Source organism: Sturnira hondurensis, unplaced genomic scaffold (genome assembly GCF_014824575.4).
Source record: "Sturnira hondurensis isolate 20B ecotype Veracruz unplaced genomic scaffold, ASM1482457v3 Scaffold0015508, whole genome shotgun sequence".
Taxonomy (NCBI): Eukaryota; Metazoa; Chordata; class Mammalia; order Chiroptera; family Phyllostomidae; genus Sturnira; species Sturnira hondurensis.
In genome coordinates, this window is record NW_028088139.1 from 748671 (window position 1) to 768593 (window position 19923).

The 19923-nt window shown below is 40.6% G+C and overlaps 2 protein-coding genes across 2 annotated transcripts in view; both read left to right on the plus strand.

Moving 5' to 3' along the window:
- Positions 1 to 19923, plus strand: part of LOC118999841 (zinc finger protein 350-like) — a 182095-nt gene that overhangs the window by 60419 nt on the left and 101753 nt on the right. The window lies entirely within an intron of this gene.
- Positions 317 to 9965, plus strand: LOC118999825 (zinc finger protein 211-like). The gene is made up of 3 exons (XM_037064564.1): positions 317 to 594; positions 1420 to 1546; positions 7694 to 9965. The coding sequence occupies exons 1-3, from the start codon at positions 391 to 393 to the stop codon at positions 9334 to 9336; spliced, it is 1974 nt and encodes a 657-aa protein (XP_036920459.1). The 5' UTR covers positions 317 to 390; the 3' UTR covers positions 9337 to 9965.

Consider the following 19923-nt stretch of genomic DNA (forward strand, 5'->3'; position numbering starts at 1 on the left):
CCATTCCCTGGTTCAAACAGCTTGAATTTGAATACTAGATTCCAAAATATCATTGAGACTCATAGTCAAATTGTTACAGGGCAGGAGCTGGTCAGCCTCAGGTCAGCTGTAGTATGTGGGATTTTGACTGTGTAGAAAAGATTCCACAACAGAAATCTAGGTGATTATCCGGGTATGTTTATTAACCCAGTAACACCATTTTGAGCATTGTGATGCATACTACCCAGAATACCGAGGGAGGAACACAGGGGCGCCTAGCCAATAAAGGGCCAGAAAAGGCGTCTTCCGCGACGCACACCGCTAAGGCGGGACTTCCGGCGCCAGGAGGGGCATTTTTGTCTGTACTCAAAAGATCAACCACATTGCTTAGAGGCTCCAGATTGCTGGGTAATGGTGAAGATGCAGTGGTGGGGAAGGCGCCAGAGCCATGGTTCACACAGCACACAGGAAAGTAAGGAGCTGGGCGACCCTCCTTGGGTGAAAAGGACCAAAGCCGGGACAGGGGTCGCCATGCCCTTGGTGTCCTCGTCTTCCGCCGGTACTTCGCCTTACCCACAGCGTCCGTTGGTGGCCTCGCTGAGAGGCGCGATTGGGGTTAGTGCACGGCCTTCCCCCTTCCCTCCTTCATCGCCTCACCACCGGAACCCTACTTTCCGGTGTGCGGGCGTCCTACCCCGCAGGCTTCGCGTCAGGGGTCGTGAGGAAAAGTCGCTGGAGAGAGGAGTGTTGAGGTTTCTGAGGACACAACAAGTACAGTGCACAGTGCATAGGTTTTATTCGGATCTGAAATTCCCATGTGGATCTGGGTGGTGAGTATTGAAACAAAGATCAAAAGTCAGGCAGGAAGGACTTTCGCTGCTCATTTGGGACTTGACTGGGCTGTAGATCCATCAGAAAACTGGGGTTCTTACGGATTCTAACTCGATACCGTATGCCTAATTTTGAGGTGAGTCCAGAGATATGCCTGTGCAGGAAGTTGGCAAAGCTGAGGGAGTGAACCTGGAGTCTGAAGATGTAAAGGAGGCCAACATTCTACAATTTTGTACATAATATATGTGTGAGTTGATGGTCCTAGTTACCTGTTCTGGGGCCTTAGGTGTAAAGCATAAGCCCATGTTTGGCTGTGTCTTGGAGGCATGATCTGGGAGACTCAGTGGACTTGCTTGTTGGGAAGAATGGGACTCTAGTCGTGACCCAACACTTAAATGGCATTTATCTGCTCTCCCCTGAGTCCCCCAACCGAGCTGCTGTTGCTGAACATGGTTAATGGGTCTGTGATGAGAGAGCAGCCAGCACTGGTATTAGGGCCTGGTGTCCACAGTGAACTGGGGAGCCCTAGAGGAAATTGAGCGTGGGGAGGATTTATAAGGAATAGTATTGTGGTTCTCAGACAGCTCTCATTTGTGTCAATTCTGACAGGTTGGTGTGACCTTTGCAGACATTGCCCTGTATTTCTCCCGGGAAGAATGGTGCCTCCTCAATGACAGTCAGAGGCACCTGTACCTGGGTGTGATGGTGGAGAACTTTGAACTTATATCCTCGCTGGGTAAGACCCTCACCCTCACCAGTTACATGGACTTAGCTTTACCTTTCCCATGCCTCCTATTTTCTAGCGAGTCCTCACTCTTCACATGTGGACTGTAAGCACTGCTTGATTTTCCAGTTTTCTGAATAGTTGCTTTCCTTGGTAGGACTGATGTGTTTGCACTTCCCTTTTCTCCCCATGCGGTACCAATAACTATGGCACTGAACTCAAAAGGAAGCATTTGTGGTTTGTAATGTTGCAGAGATCCTAATGAATTCCACCTTGATTAGTGAGAAAAATCATTTTTTGGTATTCCTGTTGGTCATTTGTACACATTTGTTTGGAAAATTGTTTATACATTTTTCTTGGCTAATGAGTTTTGAATCCCTTGTGTATTGCCTTCTTACCTCCTGAGACATGGCTTTTTCAATTGGCTTAATTTTGCTCTGCAGATATTACGTTTTCTCCTTACTTTTTATACTGTTGCAATGATTTTGGCAACCCTCCATTAAGCATGTTTAGTGTTGCTAGGTTTTCAGCAGGCTCAGATGCTGGTTACCAGTGCATAGTGATAAAGTAATTTTAAATAAGTTATATAGAAGTGTTTTGTTTGTTTGTTTGTTTTTGCTTTTAGACTCAGATGTTGCTCTGTTACTAGCCTACAGGATGGACGTAACTTTTTTACTGGGAAATCAAAATAATTAATGTGACGTTTTCTGACCCGAATCCACAATACCTCCAAGTCATATTATCATCACTGTCTTATCATGTTCACTGTAAGGATTTTCACCTTTTTTGGTTGATTTTGATTTTATTTCTGTTATTTAATTGTTTTTGACGCTATTATAATATTGACTACCATTTTTATTTCTTTATTTACTTTTTAATACTGATCTGAGGATATGTGTGTTGATTTTAGAGAGAAGCAGAGAAAGGGCGAGAGTTAGAGAATCATGTATATGAGAGAGAAATATCAATTGGTTGCCTCATATATGTGCCCCAAACTGCAACCTACTTGTCTACCGTGGCCTAAAATCAAACCTGTAACCTTTTGGTTACGTCACAATTCTCCAACAAACTGAGCCACCTGGACATGACTCTTCCTTTTTGTTAATCAAAGGATTTATTATTAGTGTATAGCAACAGAATTGGGATTTGTATGTTGGTTTTGTATCCTGTAATTTTTCTCAATTAACTTATTTGAATGTATTGTTAAAATTTTTTATTTAGTGATTTTTAGACAAAGGAAGGGAATGTGAGAGAATGGAGAAAAACACTGATCTGTTGTTCTACACATGTATGCATTCATTAGCTGGCCCTTGCATGTTCCCTGATAGGGAATTGAACCCACAATCTTGGCATTTGGGACCATGCTTTCACCAACTCAGCTACCTGGCCAGAATTCTGAAGCTGTTTATTGGTTTCAGAAGTTTATAGTGGGAATTTGACAGTTTTTTATATGTAGGATTATGGCATGTGCCAACATCTCTTATGAGGCATTGTGATTCCTAGTGTCAGGTGTAATGTCTTATCTTAAATTGTTCTTTAATTTATTTGAGACTTGAGTCTTTTGTTTTAGTTTAGGTAAAGGTTTGCTAATTTTGTGTGTCTTTCAAAAAAATAGCTCATAGATACTCTCTTTTTTTTGTCTTGTCACTATTGCCTTTATGTTTTTCATAATATTTATTGGAATTTGTTCATTTTCTAGTTTTGGTTTAACTTTCTTGTGCTTATTGTTTTCTGAGGTGCAAGGGAGTTCTCTTTTGGTTTTTGTGGGTTCTTTCTTTTCTTGACAACTGATTATTCAGGACTGTATTGTTTCATTTCATCATAGTTGTGAATTTTCAAGGTTTCTAGAAAGTAAACTTGATTTTAAGATTCATACGTTGTGATGAAATGAGATACTTTATGTGATTTTTTTGTCAAAGTTTGAGACTTGAGTTTTCACGTAGTATATGATCTACCTAGAAATGTTTCATATGCACTTGAGAAGAATCCATCATCTGCAGCTTTTGGATGGAATGTTCTATATATATTTATTAGTTCTGATTGCTCTGAAGTGTAGTTAATCTTCAATAATTCCTTATTGCTTTTGTGGGGTGATCTACTATTGTTAAAAAAGCAATATTGAAGTTCTTTACTAATAATTGGGTTTCTTTTTTTGCCTTCACATCTGATAGTATTTGCTTAATTATATATACTTGCTCTGTTGTTTAGTTCATAATGCTTACATTTGTTATCTCCTTGATGAATTGATTTACTTATCATTCTCTGATGAACTTACGGTCTCTTGTGACAGTTTTTGAGGTGGCCTATCAAATTTCATCTGATAAATTTTAAGCTGCTTTTTTTGTTTGCCTGTGATAGTTTTTGCATCTCTTTACTTTTAGCCTATTTGGGTACATAAAAGGTTCAGTGTCTCTTGTAGGCGGCATACTGCACCTGTTCTTTTTTTGTCTTTAGCTCTTCAGTCCCTGTAATATCCCTTGATTGGAGAATTTTTTTAAGGAGCTGTAATTGCCACTTCTTCATTGGTTTCTGGTTCTTTTGCAGTGCACTTTTTGTCTTCCTCTCTTGTGGTCTTCCTTTGTGGTTTAATGATTTCAAATTGTGGTTTGACTCTTCTCTTTTGTATGTCTATTACATGCATTTTTGCTTGTGTTTTTCAAAAGATTTACATAAAATGTATTCATACTGTTTACAATCTATTTTATCCTGATAATACTTTCTTTTTTAAACAAAATTTTATTTGTTAACCAGGCATGTACCCTGACCAGGAATTGAAACTGTGACCTTCCAGTCTACAGGCTGGTGCTCAATCCACTGAGCCATACCAGCCAGAGCCTGATACCACATTCAGTTGCATCCAAAAATTCTGCATTAGAATCACCACCACATACCCCTGTACATGCTTTTCACATCACAATTCACATCTATCATAGTTGTGTATATATTAAAGTACACAATGTTAGCTTTGTTATTTTTACTAGAATTAATTTTTAATCTTTATAGTAGTTACATAATATACATTGTACCAATCCATTGTTACAGTACTATGAATTTGATTTAATTCTTGACTTCAGTGGTGATATTTACACTTCATATCTATTTGAGTTTCTATTTAGTATTCTCTTATTTCATCTTCAAAAACTTTTTTTTTAGCATTTCTAAAAAGTCAGGTTGAATGGCAGTAAACATTTTAGATTTGTTTATAGGGGAAAATATTTTATTCCAAAGAACAGATTTTTCTAGATGTTGATGGTTTCCATTTAGTGTTTTGAATATATCATTTTGTTTTCTCCTAGCCTACAAGTGTTTTCCAGAGGAACATACTATTACCGTTACTCAGTTGTTTCCCATCCATGAGATGAGTTTCTATATTCTTTCTTTTTTAAAATTATTTATTTATTTATTTATCTTTAGATAGAAGGAAGGTAGGGAGAAAGAGAGGGAGAGAAATATTGATGTGTGAGAGAAACATTAACTAATTGTCTCTTGCACACCCCCAGCTGGGAGCTTGGCCGGCAACCTAGGCATGTGACCTGACTAGGAATTAAGCCACAAAACTTTTAGTTCATAGGCCAACCCTCAATCTACCAACTAGGGCAGTTTCTATTTTCTTTCTGCTTTCACAGCTCTCTTTGCCTTTGATTTAAGGTACTTCCACTGTAATATCTTTTGGTGAAGTCCAATTTACAATGAATTTGTACAGGCACCTTTGAGAATATGTGCATTTGATTATTCACAGACCTTTTTCTGATTTGGGAACTCAGTCTTCAGTTTATTTTCTTTAAATAAATGTTCTTCCTTTATTTCTCCTTTCTTCTCTCTTCTTCTGTGTCTCAACCCTCCACCAACACCCTCAGTATTTCCAGGAATTCCCATCATGCACGTATCTGTTATCTTGATGGTGTTACTTAATTTACCTTGCTAAATTTAAAAAATGTATTTCCCTCTTTATTTCTTTCCATCTTGATGCTTTCAAATGTCCTCTTAGAGATGACATGCTTAAGGTATGCTTTTGATACTCCTTATTTCATTTTTTATTTTATTCATTGCAATTCATCAACTCTAGTCTTTTATTATTTTTAAATTTTTCTCTCTATCTGATATTGTCCTTATGTTTCTGTGTTGGTTTCTTTATTTACTTGGTTTCATTTATGTTCTGATGTAGCTCATAGACATTTTAAATTAAATATTTTGGATTTCTCGTCAGGCTATACATAGATATCCATTTGTTTTGTATTGATAATTAAACAGTTATCCTCTCTTGTTAGTGTCCTTCTGTTTAATATGCTTTTGCATCCTGTATTGATGTCTATTGATTTGATAAAGCAATTATTCCTTTTCATATGCACTGGTCCCTAGGGACCAGTAATAACCTAGGGACCAGTTCTGGCTAGGGAAACAGATTTATCTGCATGTGGATTCAGAAGTGTTGGCTAGGTGAAGTGGTGTGTTTCAAGCTCAAGAGAAGGCCCACACGCATATTCTCCTTGATAGTACATGAGCTGAGGTCAGAATAGCAAAAAATGTACAAGTCCACAGTGGCTTTGGCAGCATGTTTTTTCACTGACAGTCAGGGGTTTTTGGAGACTTTGGTGGCTAATACAGCTGGGGACATACTGATTTTTATTTTCTCTCTTCACTAGGTTGTGGACAAAGGAATTTCTTTTGGCTTTCATGCTGAGAAACACTGCAGGGTCCTCTGATGTGTAAACGTGGGAAGTTTGCAAATATTGTAAGGGCCTTGGTGGTTCTTAAAAAACAAAAATTTCCAGTGTTTTTCACAGAACAATCCACTAAAGTCAACCTGAGTGCAATCACAGTGGTTGATAGAGTAACTCTGACCCTTGTTTTTGAGCATTGGCGTTTTCAAATGTTTGCTAACCTCATCTTCCCAGTCATCATTTGTAGTCTGTTCTCTATTTTTTCCTCTTTTGCTTTGCTGTTTTTGTTTTTGTTTTTTTTTTTGCAGTTGGTTTTAGAGAGAGAGATGATGAGGGGTTGGGCAGAGAGGGAAACATTGATTTTCCCCCCCAGTTGTTTATGCATTCATTGGTAGCTTCTTTTATGTGCCCTGATGGGATCAAAGCCACAGCCTTGGCGTATCTGGATGAAGCTCTAACCAACTGAGCCACCTGGTCAAGGCTAATTTGTTGTTTGTCATAATCATATTCTTATTCCCTTTCCCCATGTTTGATTCTGTCTGTGGATAGCTGTCACCTTGTTCTGAAAGAAGGAAGAAATCAATATTTTTTATTTGGACATCTTCCTGACCTCACGCACGTAAATCTTTGTTCCCTGATCTCTTTTGTGCTTTTCCCCCTACCACAGTGCTGGCCATCCATTTCTTCTGTTTTTCTTTTAACATTTATATCATCTGTATTCAATGTAGGGACTCAACTGGGATTTAAGAATCATTTGTGCATCCCAGGAGAAGATTGACACTATACATGGCAGAATGATCCCTGATGCTGTGTTAACCTGATGAAGGGCTGTTGGAAAGCATTTGATGCCAGGGTGTTTTTAAGGTTATGCCTAGGAACCCTTTTTTTCAGCAGTATTTTGATACTATTGCCAGTTCCTTACCAAATTGAACTTAATCATCTTTTTGGTGACATGTTGTCAATTATTCAGTTCTAAATTATCATTTTTACTCAGATTCCCAGCCCATGGATAATCTTCCTCTTTCTAAATTTTACACCTCAACCATTACTCTTGCAGGTTGTTGTTTTACTTCACTTCAACTTTGTTCCATGCTTACAGTCCCTTGCAGTAAGCAAGTATTATATAGACCTTGAACATTATATGCTCTAGTACAGGTGATGTCAATAAGTTTGAGTTCATTCAAATCATTCTACACAGCCTCACATCACTAGCAGGAAAGTTCCTATAGGAAGCCATCTGTAGAGGAACAACTAGTAGACCCTGCCCCTCTTCTCTGTGTCCCATCTTATGCTCATGTCTTTACCTTGGTGAGGTTTCCACCATTGACTGACCTTTAGGGCCAAGTACAATACAACAGTGATTTCTTCAGAGTCTAACTCCCATGTCTTGAAAATCATTTTATAGAATCATGTAGCTGTTACAGATGGCCATTTCTGATTAGGATATTCCTTTCCTATAAAGTCAACATATTCTTCACCGGCATTTCCTTTTGTTCAGGTTGCTGTTGTGGAACAGAGCATGTGGAAGCACCAGTTGAACAGAGTTTTTCTGTAAAAATGTCACAGACAAAGAATTCCAAGTTAGTTGTATCTTCCAGGAAGAGCCACCCTTGTGAGAGTTGTGGGCCCGTCTTGAGAGACATTTTTCAGTTTATTCAGCCGCATGAAGCACAATGTACCCTTAAACTGCTGAGGTGTGGGGCACGTGCAAAACAATTTTATTTGAGTACAAAATGTCACCAGTACCAGGAGCAACATGTGGGAGAGAAGCCTTTCATAAGAGTTGTGGACAGGATGTCAGTTGGGAAAGGCTGCAATTTTGATGTGTCACAAAAGCTTTTTACCTGTGTGGAGGTTGGACAAGACATCAATACAGGGTCAAGACATCTCCAACAACAGGCTGCTCGTACCAGGGAGAGGCCAATTAAAATCTCGACGTCTGAGGTGATTATAGGAAAAAGAAAAAATTATTCTACCCCCAATGAAAGTAAAAAGGTTGTTGCTTGTAACAATACATTTTTTGAGAACAATGGTGTTCATACTGCAAGACAGTTTCTTGTGTGCCATATTTGTGAAAAATATTATACCAGAATATCTAGTTTTCGTTATCATCAGAGAAGTCACACTGGAGAGAGACGTTATGAGTGCAGTGAATGCAAGAAATCTTTTGTCAGTGGCTCCGGCCTTCATTATCATCAGAGAGTTCACACTGGAGAAAGGCCTTATGCATGCAGTGAATGTGGGAAAACGTTTACCAGTAGAACTGGATTTTGTTATCATCAGAGTGTTCACAGACCTGAAAGGTCTCATGAATGCAGTGAATGTGGACAATCTTTTACCAGAATCGGTGTTCTTCGTCGTCATCAGAGAATTCACACAGGAGAAAAGCATTATGAGTGCAATGAATGTAGAAGATCTTTTTCCAATAGCACTAAGCTCCTTTATCACCAGAGAATTCATAATGGAGAAAGGCCTTATGAGTGCAGTGAATGTTGGAAATCTTTTACCAGTGATAGTGGCCTCCGTTATCATCAGAGAGTCCACACTGGAGAAAGGCCTTATAAGTGCAGTGAATGTTGGAAATCTTTTACCAGTGATAGTGGCCTCCGTTATCATCAGAGTGTTCACACTGGAGAAAGGCCTTATGAGTGCAGTGAATGTAGGAAATCTTTTACCAGTAGTACTGGCTTCCGTATTCATCAGAGAGTCCACACTGGAGAAAGGCCTTATGAGTGCAGTGAATGTGGGACATCTTTTACCAGTAAAGCTGGTTTCCGTGCTCATCGGAGAGTCCACACTGGAGAAAAGCCTTATGAGTGCGATGAATGTGGGAAATCTTTTGTCAGTAGTACTGGCTTCCGTATTCATCAGAGAGTCCACACTGGAGAAAGGCCTTATGAGTGCAATGAATGTGGGAAGTCTTTTTACAGTAGCAGTAATCTCCGTTATCATCAGAGAGTCCACACTGGAGAAAGGCCTTATGAGTGCAGTGAATGTGGGAAATCTTTCTCTGATAGAAGTAGCCTCATTTATCATCAGAGAGTCCACACTGGAGAAAGGCCTTATGAGTGCAGTGAATGTGGGAAGTCTTTTTACAGCCAGAATGGCTTCCGTTACCATCAGAAATTACACAGGAGTTAGGCCTTAGAATATACTTAATGAGGGAAATCTTTTAGTCAAAATTCTAACCTTCCTTCTCACATAAAAGTCACATGGGGACATGGTCTTAGATGTGTAGGAAAGCTACTCCCCCCGCCCCCCCGCCCCAGTATACAAATGTATAGGGAAAGTTTGAAGCCTTGTGTATCTCACACAATGAAATATCTACAATAAGGAGATTCTCCAGAAATTGTTTTTTTATGTGGGAAGCATATGTATCTAAATTGTGTTTTCAAATTTACCCAGGTCTATGAGAGATCCGTGTCACTGCATACTTCTGTTAATGGAGAGATTTCACCTGCATCACCTGTAAGGTTATCACAGATGTATCAGTCACCTTTCTAATGTGCTCATGGAAGATAACAGTTATCTGATTTGTTGGAGAAAATTAGGTGTAGCCTAACTTTTTAGATCTTTCTCCTTTCACTCTCACTAGTTGCATTGACTGAACTTATTGCTGATCCAGAGAATATAGAATTCAGCTGTCAGCATGCAGGGCTTTTTTTCAGGGTTAGGTATGAGCGATACATTTTTGAGTGCCCATGTCACCAGTGCAAGAACTGCCAGGCTCATTGCCTTTTGAGTTGTAAATAATGAAGGCCTTTTTTCTTGGTTCTTTAATGTGTGTTTATTGTGTGGGGGTAATTTTTACGCAAACTTAGGTCCTACAGGCATGGAGTGGTGAACAATTTTATGTGTGTCTCACACTTTCTCTGCCTCCATGTGGATAGTTTGCTGCTCAGATTAATTTAGCAGTTTTTCACAAATTTCCATTCCTGATTGACTGTGGGCTCCCTAGTTCTCGTGAGAATTCTTGATGCTGTGAGTTTTAAGTGACACCGAGATCACTCTGAGGAGAGGGTAGCTCTGTCATCCTCATGTACATTGGGAACAGCATGGACTTTTTCCTTGTTTGTAAATTTCAGCAACACTTTTGAAGGGAATCTCTGGCCAAGGTCTTGCAGGGCCATGTGCCATAATGTCTACAATTACATGGTGATGGTCACTAGTTGTAGTACCATAGAGGTTAGGGGAAACTGGTTGCAACAGAAACACTGGTCTAAATAGGTGCTGGAGGAGACTGCAGCTAGCCAGATGGAATGTGCCTCTTCTGAGTGTGCATCTGGACATGTTTTTGAGAGAAAACTGCAGGATCATTGTGTACACAAATGACATGGCTTACAGGAATATTTACAGTTGATTCAGACATTGTCATTGAATATAATCAAAAGGTTTGTGTCCATGGCCAAATTGCTCAATTGGTTAGAGTGTCATCTTGATCTGATAAAGTTCTGGTTCAATTTCTGGGCAGAGCACATACACAACCCAACAAATGAATGCACATGTAAATGGAACAAGTCCTCTCTCTCTCTCTCTCCACCCCCTCCCCTTTTTCTCACTCATTCTCTTTCCCTCTAAAATTGATGAAATTAAAAACAAATGTTTTGAATTCTATCACCTCTCAGATGTTCATGTCAGAGCAGCTGGTGCCCTGGCAAATAAAATAAAATTAAATTAAAATAAAATAAAATAAAATGTGTATCTATAATTAAGGAATGTTGCTATTTTGAGGGAGCCCGCAGTAATGTTGGTTTTTGTTAGATCCANGTCCATGGCCAAATTGCTCAATTGGTTAGAGTGTCATCTTGATCTGATAAAGTTCTGGTTCAATTTCTGGGCAGAGCACATACACAACCCAACAAATGAATGCACATGTAAATGGAACAAGTCCTCTCTCTCTCTCTCTCCACCCCCTCCCCTTTTTCTCACTCATTCTCTTTCCCTCTAAAATTGATGAAATTAAAAACAAATGTTTTGAATTCTATCACCTCTCAGATGTTCACGTCAGAGCAGCTGGTGCCCTGGCAAATAAAATAAAATAAAATTAAAATAAAATAAAATAAAATAAAATGTGTATCTATAATTAAGGAATGTTGCTATTTTGAGGGAGCCCGTAGTAATGTTGGTTTTGTTAGATCCACCAACCGCGAGAACAAATGTTGGAGACTTTCAGGGACTCAAAGATGTTAATTTATTGGCCAAGTTTAACCTGCGCAGGGGCGATCCCTCCGGAGACACTGTGCCCACTGGGGGCTCGTCCGGGATTCGCGCCTAGCACTTACAGCTAAGTCCTTATATACAGGTCATCAAGCAGGCGTTTTTGCACAGAAGCAGATTATTGGCTTACAGGGCCCACACGTGAGAAAAAGGGTGGGGTCTGACTCAACTGAAAGGGAAATTTTGGAACTAAACAGATGGCAGTCAACTTACAGGGTGTCTGCTAGGGTTTCAGGCTCCTTGGGGCTGAGGCCATTGTTCTTGTTCCCAACAGTTTCAATTAGGTTTTATTGTTGGCTGTATTTGCTCTCAGACAAAATTTCTCCCAGAGTCCATGAGAATGTGAATTGAATATAGAGTTGCGGAACCTATTTTCACACAAAAAGTTGGATGTACAACTTTTTTAGATCTGGAACCATTTTTATTTTTATTTTCTTATTAATTACACCATTACAGTTGCCTAATTTTTTTCTCCCCTTTATCCCCCTCTGCCCTGCACCCCTCTCCCTTCAGCATTCCCCCCACCCCCTGCTTAGTTCATGCCCATGGGTTATATTTATAAGTTCTTCAACTTCTCCATTTCCTATACTGTTGTGGACCACTCTGCCTGGTTTCAGGAATTGTAACTCTACCCACTGAGGCTAAGGATGAGCGACTGATGACCTCTGGAATGCGAGCTACAGGAGACAAAGCTTGTCTGTGGTAGCAAATGCTGCCTCAGTTTCCTCTCCCTGCCCCCAAAGTGTGGTCGGAAGTCCATGACGGGTAAGTCTCCTCACAGTGGGGAGCAACCTAAGCCAGACTCTACCACTTGGGAGGCCTATGTGGAAGGACTTGGAGGGCTGCAACAAAGAGCAAGCAATAGACCCGTGCCTGCAGGCTATGTGACATAGCCCGAGTCCCCATGTCCTCTGGGAGAAGCCCTTCCTGGCTCTAATCCCATTAAGCCTGAATACCTGATGGGGAGGGGTGCAGCTCCGTGCCTTGCTAGAGCTCTTCTGGGGGAAAATCTGGCATCACAGAATTCCTGATAAACCTGTGAGATCTGCTCTGCTAAGAGTGCTTTCATTCATATGATAAGGGTCTGAGCAGGAAATGAGTGTGTCTCCCAAAGTTTCTGCAACCCCCTATCCTGACAGACACTGACTCAGACTAAGCCCTCAGATTTCTTTGAAACGTTATCTACTGGTTGATCCTTGCCACCCTGTATTCCTGTGTATTACAACCCAATAAAAGCCCCTGGAAGAGGGAACTCAATGCCTTTTTCCCGAGAAATTGGCCACTGCTCGTGGCCCTTCCCTTTTGAGGGATTGCCCAGTTCTCCTCCCCAAGCAGATCATGTCATGTCTTGTTTGCTTTCATCCATGGTGGACAGGGGGGCTTGCAAGAAAGGTTGCCCCAACACTATACTATTCTAACCTACCCCTGTATATTTTATGCCAACAATTTATGCTATTTATTTTTTTTCAGGACTTAATATATTTTATTGATTATACCATTACAGTTTTTCTATTTCCCCCCTTCATTCCCCTCCACCCACACACTCCCTCCCCCATCATTCTCCCCACCTTAGTTTATAACCACGTGTCTCAAGTTCATTAGATTCTATATTTCCCCTACTATTCTTGCCCTCCCCCCTATCTATTTTCTACCTACTGTCTATGCTATTTTCTGTACCTTCCCCCCCCTTCTCCCACTCCCCTGTTGCTAACCCTCCATGTGTTCTTCATTTCTATGGTTCCACTCCTGATCTAGCTGTCCTCTTGGTTTGCTTTTGTTTTAGGTGTGGATGTTACTAACTGTGAGTTTTCTGTCCTTTCACTGTTAATATTTTTTATCTTCTTTTTCTTATATAAGTCCCTTTAGCATTTCATATAATAAGGGCTTGGTGATGATGAACTCCTTGAATTTGACCTTATCTGAGAAGCACTTTATCTGTCTTTCCATTCTCAATGAAAGTTTTATTGGATAAAGCAATCTTGGCTGTAGGTCTTTGGATTTCATGACTTGGAATACTTCTTTCCAGCCCCTTCTTGCCTGGAAGGTCTCTTTTGAGAAATCCGCTGACAGTCTGATGGGTACTCCTTTGTAGGTGACTGTCCCCTTATCTCTTGCTGCTTCTAGGATTCTCTCCTTCATTTTAGTCTTGGCTAATGTAATTATGATGTGCCTTGGTGTGTTCCTTCTTGGGTCCAACTTCTTTGGGACTCTCTGAGCTTCCTGGATTTCCTGGAAGTCTATTTCCTTTGCCAGACTGGGGAAGTTCTCCTTTATTATTTGTTCAAATAAGTTTTCCACTCGTGGCTGTTTCTTTCCCCCTTCTGGTACCCCTATAATCCGGATGTTGGAACGTTTAAAGATGTCCTGGAGGTTCCTAAGCCTCTCCTCATTTTTTTGAATTCTCATTTCTTCATTCCTTTCTGATTGGATGTTTCGTTTTTCCTTCTGGTCCATTCCATTGATTTGAGTCCCAGTTTCCTTTCCATCACTATTGGTTTCCTGTGCATCTCCCTTCATTTCAATTAGTTTAGCCTTCATATGTTCCTCTAATTTGTGACTATAATCAACCAGTTCTGTGAGCATCCTGATAAACAGTGTCTTGAATTGTGCTTCTGAGAGGCTGGCAATTTCTTGGTCGCTTAGAGTTATTGGCTCTGGGACTTTGAGTTCTTCTTGAGCCATATTTTGGACTGTTTGTGCCTGTTACATATGAGGATCGGAGCCCTAGGTGTTCACCAGAGCAGGGCAACTAAGTCGCTGGGTTGTGACGATGTATGTGGGGGCGGGACCAAGAGGAGCAATGGCGTCCTGTCTGCTGCCTCCCACTGCAGCCCCCACACAGGTGGCCGGTGTCGCAGCTGCCACCGTCACCTGGGCTCCCGTGTTTCGTCCCACTGCATGTGACTGTGCCACCGCCATCAGCCCTCCACCACTGGGTTCGCCCCCTGGGGCTTGCGTGGTCCGTCTCACTGTGCGCGAATGTGCGACTGCGGTCAGTCTGCCCCACACCCTGACTGGGTCCGGGCTGCCTGTGCACCTAGGTTGGGGGATCTGTCCTGCCTGACCCTGCTCCGCTGCTGGCTCTGCCCCTCTTACCATCCTGGTTGAACGGGTCGATGTCGGACTTCCGTATAATTCAATTTTCTGTTCTTTGGCTGTGTCTTTGTTCTTCAAACCTTTGTTGTATTCAAACTTGGTTGTGGGAGAAGGCACAGTGTTTCCACCTTGGTGGAAGTCCAATTTATGCTATTTATTCCCTGTACCTTGTATCCCTATTGTCTCCAACCCCTTTCTCACTGATAATTCTCCATTTGATCTCCGTTTCTGTGATTCTGTTCCTGTTACAGTGGTTTTCTTAGTTTTTGTTTTTTCGGTTCAATTGTTGACAGTTCTGAGTTTGTTGTCATTTTACTGTTTGTAGTTTTTGATCTTTTTCTTAGATAAGTCCCTTTAACATTTCATACAGTAAGAGTTTGGTAATCATGTACTCCTTTAACGTGACCTTATCTGAGAAACACTTTATCTGCCCTTCCATTGTAAATGATAGCTTTGCTGGATAGAATAATCTTGGATGTAGGTCCTTGCCTTTCATGATTTAGAATACTTTCCAGCCCCTTCTTGCCTGTAAAGTTTGTTTTGAGAAGTCAGCCCTGGCTGGTATAGCTCAGTGGATTGAGCACGGGCTTGCGAACCAGATGATCGCAGTTTGAATCCCAGTCAGGGCACATGCCTGGTTTGCAGGCCAGTTCCCAACAGGGGACACATGAGAGGCAACCATGAATAGATATTTCTCTCCCTCTCTCCTTCCCTTCCACTCTAAGGAGAGAGGGGGAGAAATACCTATTTATGGTTGCCTCTCATATGTCTACTTGAGACTCTGGTCTTCCTGGACTTCTGGAAGTCTGTTTCCTTTGCCATATTGGGGAATTTTTCTTTCATTATTTGTTCAGATAAGCTTTCAACTTCATGTTCTTCTCCATCTGCAGTGCTATGAATCTGATGTTAGAGTGCTTATAGTTGTCCCAGAAGTTCCTAAGCCTTTGCTCACTTTGAATTCTTGTTTCTTCATTATGTTCCAGGTGGACTTTTTTTTTTTCCTTTTGTCCCAAATGATTGATTTGAGACCCAGTTTCCTTTTTTTCACTGTTGGTTCCCTGTATATTTTCCTTTATTTCACTTTGGGTAGCTTTCATTTGTTCCTTCATTTTGCGACTGAGCTCAATCAGATCTGTGAACATCCTGATTACCAGTGTTTTGAACTCTGCGTCAAATAGGTTGGCTATCTCCTCATTACTTAGCTCTTTTTCTGGAGTTTTGATCTGCTCTTTCATTTGGGCCATATTTTTTTTGTCTCAGTACTGCTGTTATATTTTTAGGGTGCAGTGCCTTAGGTATTTGCCCAGGAGGGGCAACCCTCTCTGCTGTGTTGTGGCACTCATGTCTTGGGGGATAGGTCAGAGGAAACAATGCTGCTCACTTGCTCCCCTCTAGCCCCACTTTCCAACAAACTCTCGTATGAGACTGGGAGTTTCTCCTGCTGTGGCAACCCTCACAGTAGTTGACAGCTATCTTTGAGTCTTTAGTTTCCCATTTATCCAGCCCCTTCTTGCCTGCTTGGTCTGCTGCCTCGCTGCACGTCTTCTCCCCTCAGCTGCTCATCTTCCCATCTCTGCCTCTCCAGATGGTCTGGTTGAGTGTTTAACTCCTTGGTTGTCAGAGTTCTACAGTTTAATTTTCTGGCACTTCTGGTGGTTTATTGTTTTTAGATTGGTTGTTATCCTTCTTTAGGTTGTGCAAGGAAGTGAAGTGTTTCTACCCATTTCTCCATCTTGGCTGGAACTCCTCTCTTTGTGAAGTTTTAATCTGTTCTTTCATTTGGACCATATTTCTTTATGTTGGCGTACCTGTTACATTGTAAGGATCCTAGCCTTATGTATTCACCAGGGCCAGGCAAACCACTTTGCTTGGTTGTGGTGGTGTATATGGGGGAGGGGTCCTAGAGGGAATAATGCCACTTGCCTGCTTGCTTGGCTCTTGCCCCGATGTCCGTAGCTTCCCACGCTTCCCACACTTCCCACAAGTAGATTGTGTCTTTTAGGTGCTAACTCCTGGGTGGCTGGACTTGTGTATGTTCTAGGAATGCATGGGACTCTCCAGTGGACTCTGTGAAAGTGGGAGTTTCTCCAACTGCTGCGACTCCCACAGATTTTTATAGCCACAGGTTTTGAGGCTTTATTTCTCTGTTATGGAACCCTGGGTTGTGCAGATTGTCTCACTCCCCAGTTGTTCTTCTTAGCTTATCTGCATGCAAAAGTGGAATATTCTAGTTTATCAGCTGACACCTTGCCTGCCCTTGTCCGTGAGCCATGCCTTACCGCATGTTCTTGCCACCCTGGCTTCCTGCCTCTAACCTCTCCTACCAGTCTAGATGAATGTTTCTTTAATTCCTTGGTTGTTGGATTTGTTTTTGAATTGGTTGTTATCTTTCTTTTGTTTGTGCCCGGAAGTGATGTGTATCTACCTAACCCTCCTTCTTAGCTGGAACCTTTAAAATCATGAACCATTTTTAATAAACTTTTACTAGTAAATGTCATAATTCAAGTGTAATATTGGATCAGTCTTCACTTATACACAACCCTAACACTATCACCATAGACAGGACTGTCTTTTACTGTCACTGGGAATTTACTTTATGCCCATTTTCATATCTCCCATCCTTCACACCTCAGTAAGGAAACATTGATTTACATTCAATTCTAATAGATTAATTCGCAATTTCTTAAATATATGTGATGAGAATAATAGTATTTCTATGCTTTCATTTACATTGCATGTATAATTGGAGTTTTTTTAATGATAGTAGGTCATCTGTTTTTGCTGAAAAATATTCTTTGAAGAAAGCACTATGAGTATATCCACTGAATTCAGTTATTTCTAATTCTTGACTTTAATGCTGGTATAAATACTTGTTTATAATTGTCTATATGGATATAAGTTTCATTTGCCTTTGTCAGTAACTCTTTGGACAGCCTGAGTCATAGGGGAGGTAATACTTGGTTTGGTTAGTATTTTTTTCATTTAAACGTTTTAAAGAAGATTTTATTTCTTTATGTTTAGAAAGGGGAAGAGAGGGAGAAAGGGAGAGAAACATCAATGTGTGGTTGTCTTTCACGCTTTTCTTACTATGGACCTGGCCTGCAACCTATGCATATACCCTCACTGGGAATTGAACCAGTGACCCTTTGTTTCAGAAGCCAGCTCTCAACCACTGAGTCACACCAGCCAGGGTTAAACCCTTTTTTTCAATATTGCAGTTCTACCTCATTGTTGTTGGATTGTATATTTCTAAGGATTCATGCTAACTTTTTTCTCATATGTGTATTTGCTATTACTCTGTATTTGCTAAATTGTCTGAGCCTACGTTCTGTCTAATCTGATATGAGCTGGGGAGTTTTTTATAATTAAAGGACATAAAAATAACAAAGATCCATGTTGAAATTTCAATAATTTGTTGCCTTTTTTACTGTATTAAGTAAATGTTTTTTTGTGTTGGACTGATATGTTCAGTTCCTTTTTACTTTTTTCATTCTATGCACAATCAAATTGACATTCATTTTAATTTTGACTATTAACATTTTTTATTTTCAAAATCTAGTCATTTCATAATTAAGCTTTTACTTTCCAGTGTTCTCATTTTTCTGGCCTTCTATCATGGGGGTTGGAACAGGACTCAAGGAATCCAAATGGCATCAGGATGGGTAGAATGTTTTGGACTCTGAAAGTACAGTGCAGAGAAATGGAAGCCATTGATCAGACTTACAACGCCCTGGGTCAGGCACCCATGATGTTAATCCAAGAATACCAAATATCTTTGGGACTCACACAAATTGCTTTTTTGTGGACTCAGATTCCATTTTCTCCTTTGTGAAATGAGTATCTGGTATATCTACATCCCTGAGGTGTTGGAGGAGGTGAAGTACTACGGTGTCCTTTTGCAGTGCAGCAACTGTGTATCCAGCCTCCTAGACTGGAGGAACTCCCGCTTCTGTCCTCAGAGATATTCCCAAACCAGGCGCTCCTCACTCCCCCAGTGTCCCACAAACACCTTATTTGGGGGTGTGAGTTTACTGCTGATCCACCTACAGGAAGGCAGGTACTTTTGGTGCTGACCCCTCAGTGTGCTGTCTCAAGTAGGGAATATCCTGGTGACTCGCTAGAGCTCCTTGAATCTCATATTCATGTGCACATCATATTTAGTTGGCTGAATATGATGCGCAGATGGAGGTGGCCTTATCTTGGCCTTTGAAGATCATTGAAAGTAACAAAGTACTTGTCATTGAAAGGATTTTAGGGTCTGCATTTCCACATTTTTTTCTTTTAATTGTCACAACTTTGGAAGTGGAAACTAACACCAAATAGCTTGAATCATCCAGGATTAAAGAAGTGAATGAGGTTCTCCAAGTTCACTCTACAGATAAATGTCATATTCAAGAGGCTGGATTTTATTTAACTCAGTATTTTGGCTCCAGAGCCACTACAGTCTCCACTACAAGTGTGAAGCTCTCACTGGTATACATACGCTGCCTCACAGTTATGATCTTCACCAGGGATGCTCAGCTGAAGCTGATCTTTGCATTGGTGCAGTTATGATCTTCTATTTTCCTAAAATTTCAGAACACACTGTCTGCCCTTCTGTCTCCACTAGAATGGCATCATCTGTCAGCTCCTGTGGTTTTTGTCGGAGGAACATTTTTTGAGACTGAGTTACAGTTCCTCTGCCTTTTCTTTGATCTCAGCATGGAGTTGACACCCAGGAGACCTGGGTAATTTGGGCTGGATCTCTGTACCCACCTCTTCTGAACTCATGTGTTCCTTTGCAGCCTACTTTTGTCTGCACAAGTGAATATGATGTTGAAATGTAGTTTTTGTTTATTTTGTCTTTAACAGTGACCCCAATGTCCAGCACACACTGGTCACACTGAGATACAAATACACATTTTAGGATACTATATATATAATAAAAAATAAATAGGTCATTTTTAAGAGAAAAGAAAGGTCACAGGTTAAAAGTTTCCTAAGCATAGAACTGGTGTCAGGTCAGTTTTGGGCATTGTTCAGCCTCACTCATTGAATTCTACATCACTTTCCTTTTTTAACTTTGAGATTTTTTCATGCCTGATTATGTTGCTAATTTTACAATTATGTTGCTATATTTTACAATATTTTCTTGGCCTGTTTAATAAGATTTTTCCTTTCACAACATTCAGTACAGAGTTTTAACACCCACCTTTATGAACATGTAAGTAAAATACTCTGATAGAATTCATTTGCAACTCATATTTTGAGGTCAGAAACACCTGTCCATTAATTGCTATAAACACACTAAGGTTCATTCGAACACTTAATAAAACACACAGTCCTCATACTCTACTCCATAGGAAGGAAAGCTCTTAGAATGAATATGAAGGGGCCCCGTTTGTGTGCTCAGTGAAGGGAGCAAGAAAACTCCTG

Coding starts and splice junctions, on each gene's coding strand:
- LOC118999825 (XM_037064564.1), top strand. CDS start 391: ATGGTGAAGATGCAGTGGTGGGGAAGGCGCCAGAGCCATGGTTCACAC. Junction 595..1,419: donor CGCTGAGAGGCGCGATTGGG/GTTAGTGCACGG, acceptor CAATTCTGACAG/GTTGGTGTGACCTTTGCAGA. Junction 1,547..7,693: donor TGAACTTATATCCTCGCTGG/GTAAGACCCTCA, acceptor CCTTTTGTTCAG/GTTGCTGTTGTGGAACAGAG.